Source organism: Tachypleus tridentatus, chromosome 3, assembly GCF_004210375.1.
Source record: "Tachypleus tridentatus isolate NWPU-2018 chromosome 3, ASM421037v1, whole genome shotgun sequence".
NCBI lineage: Eukaryota > Metazoa > Arthropoda > Merostomata > Xiphosura > Limulidae > Tachypleus > Tachypleus tridentatus.
In genome coordinates this window covers 91,634,998-91,648,714 of record NC_134827.1, presented here as the reverse complement: position 1 = coordinate 91,648,714, position 13,717 = coordinate 91,634,998, and the positions used below count along the sequence as shown (strand labels likewise).

Below are 13,717 nucleotides of genomic sequence, written 5' to 3'. Positions count from 1 at the left end.
GTGACGGTTACAGAAGGTTAATAAATTTTGTTTAAGACAGAATCAGGCTGATACATCCTGAAAAATGAATCCAGGAACATAAAAGCCGGTTGTAAAACATATCACAAGCAACAGTGTATAAATTAATAAAAATAATTACGAATTATCTCCATCTAGAAAAACAACACAAGTCAAGTGTATACAAGCTGCTTCTGCAACATACATCAGTTAAACCGTCACTTATCTCCAGCATCTGGAGAATAAGTATTTGTGCTATTTCACACAGAGACATGCTGGTCATTTCATGTGACTATTGCTTTCACACATTAGATGAATCGTGAATGACATGAATGGCACAGTGATGTGTTCCTTTTTACAAAGGTAACTACTAACCAAAGGGCTACTCTTTTACCAACGAATAGTGGGATTGACCGTAACATTATACACCCCCACGGCTGGGAGGGCGAGCATGTTTAGCGCGACGCGGACGCGAACCCGCGACCCTCGGATTACGAGTCGCACGCCTTACGCGCTTGGCCATGCCAGGCCCCCAACATAAAATTAAACTTGTTTGTACAAAGTAGCATACTGGGCAACATTGATTCACTTTTGTAAATTAGCTTTGCAACAACACATTTCAACTCGTTACTGCTTCATAGAATGCCATATACTTGAATTTTATATCACATTATCAGAGTCATGTAGAAGTTCTAGACCTATTTTAGCACCCGGAACACAACACTATACTCAAAATCCATAACTCTCTCTAGCTAACAAAGAAATTACAACAATAAAAAGTAAATAGTTTAACACTGCCCTTCTTGTGAGATGTGGAGTACCTTAACAACCTTAAACTTTCCCTTTACAAAGTCACTTCAGCGGTTTTATTTTACAAAGCTTAAGGTGTGTGAATAGAATGGCATGCTTTCCCCTTCTTGTTGCTGTGGTAGTGTTTTGTAGATGGGTATTGGTTAAATCCACTGTCAAGTCCAACCTTGACGACTATCTGGAAGTAGTCTCAATAGGATGTTTGGGATCCTCAGCAAGTTGACTTTCTATTGACAGATTATTATCTGGAGTTACCTAGTTTGTTATTTTCTCTCTCTGATGTACTTTCAAAGGTTATCGGGAGACCAGCTGTAACAGGGAGTACTAAGAGAAAACATATTTTCACGGCCAAGTCGCTGAATTAAATTGTCTGGCCGCGAAAGTTAAGTGCTTAAAAGCAAGAAAAACAAGGATTAGTCAGCATTGACTCTACGGGCATTAATTTTACAACGTTTTAAAGTAGGTAGGGTTGATGAAAAGCCGAGAATAAGCTAGCAAAGTCTTGGCCGTATTCAGAATAGGTGTCGTTTGTGGTGGCGGAAAGAGACGAGATAAAGCTGATTTTTGTAGAACGTTTTCTATCCATTGAAATGAAGCTCTGTTCAGTGAGCGGAAGGTGACTACGATTCCTTGGTTAAACGGGTAACTCTTTTATATTCGTCAGCGATATGAATTTTTTTGTCTTGTTTGGCGAATCGTGTCTGAATTCCTTGAATGAGTAATTGAGGGCTGTCGGGTAGATGTGGATGCGCTGTATGGGTTTATTGTATTGTAGTCTAAGTTGTGTTTGCTTTCTGTTTTGTTTGTGAAGTCTGAGTGGACTTGTCTGAAAGATGTGATGGGGCTTTGTTGGCGAATGATGGTGTTATGTTCGACTTTGGTGTTCCACTGATCTGTGTAAGGTGACAGAGAGGATCAAAAAGAAAGGCGGGGCGTTGATTTGGTCGTTTGGGTCTGAAATGGAAGAAAAATTATGAACATCCAATTCTCAACAAGTGTTCATTGGTGACTTTTGAATGTGTTACTATTTTCATGAAATGAGGTGGTAGACCCATCGTCTTAGACAGGATACAATGAACGGTGTGAAAATTGTAGTCTGTGTTTGTCCTTAAAGTTGAAAGTATTTCTTCAGTTGAAATGGACGTCCTTGTCTTGTGCCATCATACTCCCTCCAGACAGCAAATGTCGAAATTTAAAAATAAACAACAAAATACATACCTATAACTTCATTTAATAATTCCATTACTGATATCTTATGAGGCGTATATTTATTTATACATGTATGCACATTTTTTCCATTTTAGAATATTTGTTCACACTATAACAAATATGTACGTCATCGTCATTTTACGTAGTTTACTTGTATAACTGCGCTACTGCGGAGCTTGGACTGAGCACTGATGCAGTGTAAGCTCAATGTTAGTTTGATAGTGTTATATAGATACTTATATATATATATAGTAATATTTTGCTGAAATTCTGCTACAGTTTTTCATTTTTTATAAATATTTCTTTTTCAATAAGTAAGAATAAGTGAATTCTGATGTATGAACTTATGCAACAAAATTTAAATAATACTTTTCATAGTGCTAATAAGGAGAAATAACCACTAATATGTTATCATGTATAATGCTTTTTGGGTAAAAAACTTCATATTTGTCATACTGATGTCGCTTTTTTTGTTCCTATCGACCGAGATATTTATAAAGTAATTTTAAAGTATATGATATTGTTATAAGGGGCATGTAGAAAATTTGAACTTATTAATTATGCGGATGTATACCTTCATTCCTTTAATAAGTGGAAGGTTACAATGCTGACGCGGATGGTTTTGTTGAAATTTGCGAGTAGGACATAGTTATTGGATTGGTAGGTTTTGTAAATGTTGAAAAGCATGGTATGTTGTGTTGAATAAGAAACAAAGAAGTTTATAAAAGTATATGATTTTTGTATTCTTGGAGACGTGTTGGTTGGGAGTTTGGTTTTACATGAATGTTGGTTCTATCTTAAGATTTTATACTAATTACGATAATTTGTATGTTTTTTTAAGTTTAGGCTTAAAAGCTGTGAAGTTAGGCCCAGAGGGTAGTTAAAGATTCTAAACAAGACTAGTAGAGACGTTGAAAATGGCGACAGTAAGAGCTGTTACGACCGAAGCGACAGGTAAGTTTAATTTAAGCTTTTATAAAGTAACAGTTTTAGATTAATGTTTAATATAATGGCCTGTATAACCTCGTAAATTAAGCATAATATAAAAGAAGGGATACATCGTCAAACTTTTATTTTTTAAGAGTTAAAATTAGAGAAGTTTACTCAGAGTTTCTGATGGTGACATTAAGCGACTCGTCTGAGGGGTTTCGGTAATTTGTGAATAATGAAAATAAGTATTCACACACCATTGGATTACACAGTCACAAATTGTGTGTCCCCTTGTAGGGCTTCATGGTGGGTGGGGTCAGTGGGCACTGAAATTTTCTTTTTTCCTATGGATACTCCAAATAAAATTTTAAATAAAATACTGAAAAAACAGTCAATAGGTAAATGACCACATCTTGAAGTTTCTGATCAACAATCTTCAACATCTGTACTACCATTCATCAAATCAAACAATCTCCTCTCGCCCACCCAGTGTGGGTTCTGACAACAGCACTCCACCATGGACCACCTGATTTAACTAGAAACGTCAATCAAAGAAGCCTTTCTCAAATGACAACATCTTGTATCAGTATTCTTTGACATTTAGAAGGCTTATGACACAACATGGAGGTATGGCATTTTGCTAGACCTCCATATATATGGGTTATGTAGCCATTTACCCATTTTTATTAAAATTTTTTATTGGACAGGAAATTCCAAGTTAAACACTTTCCCATTCTTTTCTACAGGAACTTTGAGTCCCTCAGAGCTGTATTTTGAGTGTCACAGTTTTCAGTATAAAGGTTAATGTCATCACTGAACAACTATTTCTCACTGTTGCAAACGGGCTCTATCTCGATGACTTTCACATTTCACGTGAGTCGCTGAACATGAGGTATATTGAGCAGCAGCTGCAGACTGCCCTCAATTGTTTACTGAAGTGAACCACAGCATGTGGCTTTAACTTCTCTCACTCTAAAACCGTTTGCATGCATTTTTGCTGCCAATGGGATATTCACCCTGATCCTGAACTCTGTATTGGTAAAGTTGTGCTACCTGTGGTCCCTGAGACAGTTCTTGGGGCTTATCTTTGACCATAAGCTGACCTTTATACCAAACATCAACCAGCTACAGGTCAAATGTACAAGAGCACTGAACATCCTCTGTGTCCTCTCTTTCAGCACTTGTGGAACAGATCGATGATCTATGCTGTAGATGAATTGTGCTTTTATTCTATTGAAACTTGACTATTGATCACTGATCTATGGCTCTGCCAGAACCTCTGCCTTAAAGATGCTGGATCCCATTCATCATCAAGAATTTTGGCTCTGTACTGGGGTTTCTGCACTTCCCAGTTCAGAGCTTATACACAGTTTCATGAACCTCCTATTCACCTCTGCCGTTTGCAACTGTCTTTACTGTATACTTCTAAACTTCATTCTTTACCAAAGCATCCCACCTGGGATTGTTTACCTTCCTCGGTAAGCCATGCTTTTTCAGAACCAATGATTTCCCATTGCTCCTTTTGGCCTTCTTATCTAGGCACAACTGGATGAATTAGGTCTGTCCTTGGATAACATTGCAGTATCCACTGGTCAGCCCATCCCACCATGGCTTATTACAGCCCCCAAATGTGCCGTATCTTTAAGTCATCTGAGAAAAGCAGACACTCCCAATTGGAAGTACAGTCTTTTATTTACTGAACATCTTTCGAACAATCTTTCCATTCCAATTTATACGGATGGTTCCAAATCAGGTGCCTCTGTGGGCTCTGCATGGTTTGTTGTGGTTCGGTGGTTGTGCACAGAATCCCCTCTGCAGCTTTTGTGTTCACTGCTGAACTGTATGCCATTTCTTTTGCCCTGGATCATATTGAAGCTAAGATGTATTCCAACTGCACTATTTATACAGACTTGCGTAGTTCTCTACTGGCCCTAGAATCGCTTCACGTTGGCTCACACCCTGTTCTCGCCGATATTCAAAACTGACTGGCCCATTTCTCATTAACATCTACTTCTATCCAGTTTTCTGGATACTGGGCCATGTTGGTATTCGTGGGAATGAGCTTGCAGACACGGCAGCTAAATCTATCTGCTCTGGCACTATCACCACTGTGACTATTCCATACATGGACTATGGTCCTGTATTCAAGGCTCAGCTCTGTGCCAGCTGGCAGTTGACTTGGAGTGAGCAATGTGAAAACAAGCTTTTTCAAATGAAACCCTATATTGGGCTTTGGCCGTCTTGCTTCCCTAAGGATCGAAAGGAGGAAGTTGTTCTTACTAGACTACACATTGGTCAGTTTTTAATTCATCGTTTACTTTTATCTGAAACTGATGCATCGGTGTATAGTCTATGTAACACCCAGATCACTATAAGCCACATTTTACTTTCTTGCCATCGTTACGACTCTCAATGACGGCACCATTTTAACACTGCTCGGTCCCAAGGTCTGTCCGTAACATTAGACAGTGTTATTGGTGATGGTGACAATGTCTATCTTGATAAAGTTTTTAGTTTTTTAAAGGCCATTAATATTCTTAATGTCATTTGAGTGTTTTAAATTTATACATTAAACCTTTTTTAATGTGGTTCCCTTTTAAGAATCACAATCTCTCTTGTTCGATTTGAAATTAGAAAATGGCCATGACATTAAATAACTCCACACCAGAACTGGAAAGGCCAACTTCAGATGACTAACGCTGCTGTTTGAACTATCCTTTAGTCATCCTGGCGAGTTATTATTACAATTTTGCTGCATGTCTTTTGAAACTTTTATTACTTTACTTTTTGATAATGGCCGTAATGACACACAACCCGGAATCAGGATTGGAAAGGCCAACTTCAGGTGGCTTACAGTGATTCTTGTATTTGCATGTTAGTCTTCCTGGCAGGTTATGATAATTTCCATTATGCTGCAGAAAGTCCTTTACAACTTCTCTTACTGTAGTTTCTCTCTTAACATTGTACTCTGGATGTGAACATTGGTTTTATGCTATTTATGTTTTTAAATGCTGTTTTGTTTTACCTTCATTTCCTTTTATGAATTTTGCTACGTTTACTTTATTTTTACTTTTTTACTGGATGTTTGGCACAGATAGCTTAGCTGCTTTGTGCCATAAAACACAACATCAGAGAATTCAGAGGAGCACATTAAGGTCACTAATTTAACCTGCAAACTGATTTTGCATTAACATTTCCCCAGATTTCTCCAACATTTTTGTTGAATTAAGAAGGTAGGCTACTTGTGTGAAGGATTTTTCTGTCTTTACTCTGGAGAGTTCTGAGTGATACCTTTACAAATCCATGTATATATTAATGTAGAAATATTATAGTACAGCATTACCTTATTGAATGGTATCTTAATGCCTAAGTATTTGGTCAGGTTACTGTTACCCATCATAGATTTCTTAAATTGCCTACAGATTTAGGAAGTTGACATTTTTGCAGTGTTTTTGTCATAAATATTTCCAGTACCTATAAGCAAAACAGCCAAAGTATACAAACTGTTTTTTAACATGAGATTACAATGCTTTCAGGTGCTTCAATTTTGTCTTTCAGGTTATGCCAAATTACTTTTTTGCTTTTAGTTTTGTTAAACACTGCCATCTCCTTTGTTGTAAAATAAATGATTTTCATATTTACACGAACCTTGTAATTCATTGTAACAAATGATTTTGCTAAGATTTTCAGGCAGTTCTGGAATGATTTTAAATAGAGCTGTAATAGTTCATATTTTTTGTGTGTATGCTGCATTTTATTTTCTTATTCATCAGAGTAATCTTTTGTTACATAAAAGTGTTACATAGTGTAATCAATTGATTACTTTTCCATGGAAGTGTATGATCAGTTTTGTACTGTACATCCATTTCAAATTTCAGTTTCACAATTTGGAAATTCTGTTAATTGAGTTTCTGGTTGCTTCTGGATACTGGATAACAAATTATTCAAAAAGTAGTTTGGCAAACTACCAGGTGTTGTGTCAGTAATGGGTAACTTACTGAAAAAAGTGTAAATGATTCACCTTTGTTGTATAAATTAGCTGTTTGCAAATACTTTGGATTTGAAAGTTTGAATCATGGGGTAAGAAAAATTAAGTTTTTAAAACAGTATGTAAATTTTGTGAGGCAGAGGTAAGTTAAAAATTGAGAACATTGTTAAACAGTGACAAGAAACAAAGAAAATTGAAGGTGAATTTTCCCAAGCTTTACTCTTTGTAAACACTGGAAGATAGTGTTATTTAGCTGTAACTCCAGGAAGTGTTTAAAACAAAATTAAACCTAATGGTCAAAGGACAAAGAGATACAAGCTATTGAAATTTTATGGCCTAAGATATGATGCCATTTTAAGTAGATGATAATCTTGATTTTAAGACTGCTTAATGTTTTGGAACCACAACGAGATCCATTTTAAGACTTGTCAGCACTCTTAGTAAATTCAGACTTGTAATAATAATAATAAAAAAAAAAAAGCTTAACACTAAAAGTTAAAGGTTCATCTCATGTTTCCTTTATTAATGCTGGATGGTTTCCAAGATCTGTTGAAAGCTACATTAATATTACTGGGGATTTTATGGATTATGACTGAGAAGTGAGAAATTTCATTCTATAAACAGGACAGTAAACTATCATGTTGGGTCACTGATCAAAGGCCATGTCATCTCGTTTATTGACTTGCATTCAAACTTTTATTGAACTATTTTATGAGTTAGTGTCAATAAGTTTGGAGTTAAATTGTATATTATAATTCAAAAGTAAATATTAAAAGAACACATCTAAATTTCCATTTTTGTGAGTCACATGGTATATAGAATGCAGCACTGGTTCAAATAAATTTGTGATGTTAAAATACAAATTTTATGGATTTGTGTGAATTAGGAACTCAGATTGCAAATATTTGACAAGCTAGAATATAAAGTAAGGACCCCATATTTTTTTTGTTGGAATATGGCTTATGTACTGGATCAAACAGTGGCCCCATTCACCTGCTTCCATTTTTGGAAATGTTCCTTTGTATATACTTTAATATGACATGTGAATAACCAACCAACAGCTTAGAATACCCCCTAGTGGTTTTCTCAACCATTTTTATCTTTGTAAAAGCTACTGCATTTAGATCCAAATTTTCAAGAAGGCAGGTTGTGTCTCTAATATACTTGAAGTTTCATATTTTTGAAAATCTAAATACATCTTAGAAACTAAGCTTGATCAATTATAGTACAATTCTGTAGTATCAGTGTAAGTGTTTATTTTTGGGTTATTTAACTGTTTATATATAAAACCTAAAAAAAATTTTGTTCGATAATCCTCTACAGGAATAATTTTAAGGCTTATCAACCTATGTCCAGCAAGAACCCAAATTAAAAAAAAAAAAAAGGTTGTAGCAAGAAAAGAATTTTCTTAACTCTATTTGATTTATTGTTCAATATTTTAAGAAAAACAAATTTAAGAATTTATTTCTTCTAAATAGTAATTTTGTGTGTGTTTTTATATATATGGAATGTATTATAATTGAAATGTGACTGTGTATATTACAAAATACCAGTCCACTAAAACACAGCCAAGACTAGGAAGACTAAAGGTCAGTTTTATATTACTCAATGCATGTCTGACCTGAGTGCATGTGCACTGTCAGTGCAAGTTGTATAATGTTACAGTCATGACTGCAAGGTCAGTGTAATAAAATATTTGTAAATATGTAGCATTATGAGACCTAAGCTACCAAAAGTAAACATGAATTTTTGTGTTATAATGTGCAGTCATTCTAGAGCAAAAAAAGCATAATTTTTATTTCTTTTTTATGATGTTTACGTGGTTGGTTCAGTGGCACTCCATATGGAGTATATAAAATAACATAAAATAGTCATACTGAAAACAATCATTTGAAGTGTATTTAGGAAATTTGAGATTTTTGGGATAAATTTTTTTTGTCATAACTAAACTTGTGTTGCACCCAGACTAGTAATGAAACACTGTTTTCCCAAACAAATATTTAGTAAAAATATTTCCTTAAAAATCTGATTTTTTGTATACAAAATACTTGTATTCTTTACTAAAAGTACCAAATTTTATTGAGATACACATTGTACCAAAAGTTATAATGCAAATGCTTAATATGTCCAAATGTGTAAATGAACTTGTATGTTGTTATACCAAGCCTGTTAGTTAAATTTGTATACATTGTGATTGAAGTACCAATAATATTTAAAATTTGTTTTCAGTGACAGAACCAATGATTGTAAAAATGACAATAAATAGTTACCAAAAATAAACTTTTTAATTTTATGATTAAATCAGTTGTCATAAACACAATTAACTAATCCAAATTAGTGTTTTTTTATTCCAACAACCAGTTTTAACAAACTAACATAAAGAAGTTCAGCTAAGTCTGCTTTTACATTTTGGTTATTTTGGTAAATAATATAGAACAATAAACAAAAAATATTCATTAAAAAACCAAGAAATATAGAATTTACCTAGGTTTTAGGATTATTTTAACTGTTGATTGTGTAAAGATAATTCGTATAGCTTTCAAACATGCATTTTAAAACATATAGTAATTTAAACAATGAAATAGAGTGTTCCAAAACTACTTGATTTACCTATAAATACATTTAAGAATTCCATTAACTATGAGAGTACTAATTTAATTCTACACTCAGTAAAATCTGTTTGAGAAATGATGGTCTTTAGATAGGTAAGTAAATGTATTTATGTTGTTTATAATGTGGCCTTTGTTGTAAACAAATACTTTTACAAGTTGGAGTCAGTATAAAAATTGATCTCAGAACTGAAGAGTATAAAAGTTTCTTTAATCACTGTAAAAAAATTGTAAAATAAAGGTGGGAGGTTCCTATTTTAAATTCTGGTTTGTCAGTATGTATAGTTGATGTGTCTAATTGGTGGTACTGTACAACTCAAATAAGGGAAGAATGAAAATCTTAAAAGGAAAATTTAGATTAGAAAGGCATGATACAGAGTGGATTGAGAATATATTTAAATATATTCTTGAAAAATTAAAAAATTTGATTTAGATAGTACTAAAATTTGAATTATAAAGTACTTTGCCAAGCTTATTTACATTCATTGATGTTAAAGATGTTTAATTACATTTTGATTGAATATAATTGTATAAAAGGTTGTAACATGCATATTTTTGGCACCCACCAGTATTCACAGGGTTGATCTTTTTTGTTTGTTTTATTGGTAGTCTTTGCTGAGTAGTTTTATCTTGAATGGCTTGAATGGCTTTCTCCATATTTTGAAAAAAGGTGTTAAAATTTTGAAGACTGGTATTTCAGCATGAAAAGATCAAGCTGCCATAATTCATACAGCATGTGTACATATGAACACAAGTTAATAAAACTATCTGTAAATTATCAATATTTTTTTATTATAGATCCCATTAGAATTGTTTCCCATTTCAGACAGATTGGATATTTGTTTGAAGACAAGAAAGGAGTCTTATTTAGTGTTTTTAACATTTACTTAATTGTTACATTGTTCACCATTTAACCAAGATGCTTTTTGAAGTAAATGAATCACTTTGGTTAATTTACAGGGAAGAAAATTGGCCCAATTTGCCAGGTTTCTGTCATTTCTATTGTCAAGTTTGCCATCCACCCAGTTAATGAAAATTTATTTTGGTTGGGTGCTGTGACAGAGGAGAATATGTTAGTAGGGTCAAATGCAAGATTGTCCTTGTTAGCTTTGATGTTTTTGCTGAACTGAAATCAGTGTGTAAGGCTATATTTAACTGGGTGATTTATGGACTGCTAACTAATTACAGATTATCTTCTGAAACTGGACATATGAATACCTTGGGAAATGCAAGAACTGGTTAAAATGCTATGACAAATGATAGATAGAGTTTAAATCTTTCTCAGTGTGCATTAATGGTATGTTCTTTTCACACAATTATATACCTGTATAAAATAATTTTGTTTTTATTAATTGAGGTTGTTTTCAGATGAAATTATGTAGTTTGAGCTTAAATTGGACAGATGTCATCCAGTAAAAGTTTGGAGGACAAGTTTGTGAAAACATTCTTGGAATTGCTTAAAATCATTGGAAAGTTTTTTTCAGATTGAAACATATTGCAGATGTATTAAATGTCATATGCTGTCATAAGTTATGTATAATTCATAGTGTGCCGTCTTGTAATGGTACAAATAATTTACAGTACTAAGTTAATAGATCTCATAAGGTATGACACATTTTAAAATGTTCATTTGTAGTATGTATTGTTAACTTGGAAAGCTTGCTATTAAAATTTTGGTGTTATTTCAGTTAGGTTTTATGACAGGAAAACATGCTTAAGTAGAAAGTCACTTTCTGTTCAACAAGTTTAATAAAACAAAATGTATAACAAACTTTTGTCTTGTTTAAGGCATTATATACATCTGTTTTCATATTTAGTTTTGAGTCAGTATGTTTTAAAAATTGTTAATGCAAAAAATTCTAATGTGAATTGAAAAAGATAAGGTGTGAATATGCGAAGTATATATCAGTTTTTTGAAAGATGATTTATAAATGATTGGTCATTAATTCTTCTAGTAGTGATTAGTTTATACAATTATTGACTAAATATTCTATGAAATGGACATTTTGCATCTCAAGATGGTTGATATGGATATTAAAACTCATCATTACAAAATAGACATATCAACTTTGAGCTTCTGTAATTTGTCTTGGATTTTACTTGTGCAGTAATACATATGGTTGCTCTAATTTCGTAATATGTTCTCTAAAACTGTTAAGATTTTGTTAAAGATCTTAAGTATCTTGTACACAAGGAATAACTGATTTATCAGATAGAAATCAAAGTTTTTATATATTAAAAACTATAGTTTTAATATTTATTATAAGAATGACATTATTCTTATAAAATGTTTATACCGAAAGATGTTATCTATTGTAGTTATTTGCACTCAAAACTTTTAGTAGTTATGTACAAAGTGTTTTCATTTGCATAACCACTGGAACCACCCAAATGAATACCAGAAGTTTTTTAAGGTAAATGTGTATTTTTCATTTTCTCTATCATATTGTTAACTATAGGTGTTAACATCAATATACAATGTAATAAAATTATTAAAAGTAGGAAATAGAAAAAAAAACTTTAAATGTTTTGTGGAATATCTTTGTAATTTCATGTTTTTTTTCCTTTTCAAATACAGTTAAAGTTTGATGTTTTCTTGCAGTTATTTAATTCAACACAAGTCAGTGGTGACCTTGAATCATATTAGTTTCTTCGGGAAACATGCACAATGTAATATTGAAAACATTGAGAATTAATACAAAGTATGATATATAGAATACCTTTACATATTTTCCTATTGTTATGTTTGTAATTGTAGGTCTTTTCATTTTCACTATAATTAATTTTAGTGTTTTCCTTTTTTTTGTCCTTTACTCCAGCTGTGCTGTAGAAGCATATTATAGTCTCTGGCAGACATGCACAATCCTTTTGGAAGTTGTCATGCACCTCTTAATATTATAACCATTAAACTTATGCAAAGTATAATGTATGTTTTAAAAAAAAATGTTTAAATCTTTCAGTTATACATCTTAAAACAAAACTGGTAAGTGTTGAAGTCAAACACCCAACAACAATACAGTCAGTTACATGTATTCTGTGATGAAAACTCTGCCAATTTCAAAATAAACATTGTTAAATTGTAATATAAAATGGGCTTTTCGTAATGAATATATACATGTAACTTCTACATGCAGAGTATAAAGCATAAACAGGATGTGGCACCTACCAGGGGTTGAGAAAATTTAGTTTCAACTGCATTCATTTAGAGAACTTTTCATGTGCATGTCAATAGGTTATGTAAGCAAGCATCTTACAGTCTAGACATACATTTTCTCAACTACCTGTATATTACTAAAGATATAGAGAACCAAATCAGAGAATTTTCGAAGCTCCTTCATTGGTCATGTAACAATACATCTGAAGTTTCAAGTAGTATTTAAAGGTTTCTTTAAATATAAACTAAACTTTGAATGATAAAATATATTAATTTATTCACATACATTGATAGTAAAAGTATTTATCTTTTTTACAATGGGCTCAGTGTAACACAAGTTTGTCTACACACTTCACTACATCAAGTATTTGCATTATAACTTGATACAGCACCTGTGTTTTAACATTTGGTGGACTTTTAGTAAGTATTACAAGTTTTTTGTGCACCAAAAATCAAATTTTTAGTGCAATATTTCTACTAAAGATTTGCTTGTAAAAATAATCTGTTGCATTCAGACTAGTAATGAAAAGTGAAACTATGCTTCATCCCCAAAATCTTAATGTTATTTGTGTAATCCTTAAAAACCTCGGTAATATATTTCAGAGACTATTATTTTCCATACTCATTGTGGGGTCTTACTTCACCAACCTCTTAACCATAATAACAAAAAAACAATTAGGAAATATGAATTATGCTTTTTTCATGCTAGAATGACCACGTTATAACACATACGAATGTTTAGTCTATGTAGCTTAAGTCTCGCAGCAATATATATGAACAAATATATATTTTATATTAACCTTACATTCATGCCCACATGACATTAAATAACTTGATGTGGTGCATGTGCATTCAGATCACCTATCTAGTAATACAAAACTGACCTATCTTGATTGTAACTTATTAGTGGAATAATATTTTGAAATATACAGTCATATTTCAATTATTATACATCATAATGTATATGTGGATATAGATTATTACTGTTTAGAAATAAATTAAACTAATTTTTCTGGTACA

The 13,717-nt window shown here is 32.6% G+C and overlaps 1 protein-coding gene across 26 annotated transcripts in view; it reads left to right on the top strand.

Annotated features, from left to right (window-relative positions):
- The first annotated feature begins 2,141 nt into the window (after window positions 1-2,141).
- Window positions 2,142-13,717, top strand: part of sxc (O-linked N-acetylglucosamine (GlcNAc) transferase sxc) — a 100,822-nt gene continuing 89,246 nt past the window's right edge. For 2 of the 26 annotated variants that reach the window (XM_076495632.1, XM_076495626.1), the window contains exons 1-2: window positions 2,146-2,214; window positions 2,858-2,970. In XM_076495632.1, coding sequence (XP_076351747.1) covers window positions 2,934-2,970 — 37 coding nt within the window. In that variant the 5' untranslated portion in view covers window positions 2,146-2,214; window positions 2,858-2,933. Of the gene's footprint in view, window positions 2,226-2,585; window positions 2,705-2,857; window positions 2,971-13,717 lie in introns of those variants that run through there. The other 24 variants (XM_076495647.1, XM_076495637.1, XM_076495635.1 and 21 more) reach the window with 21 other exon arrangements.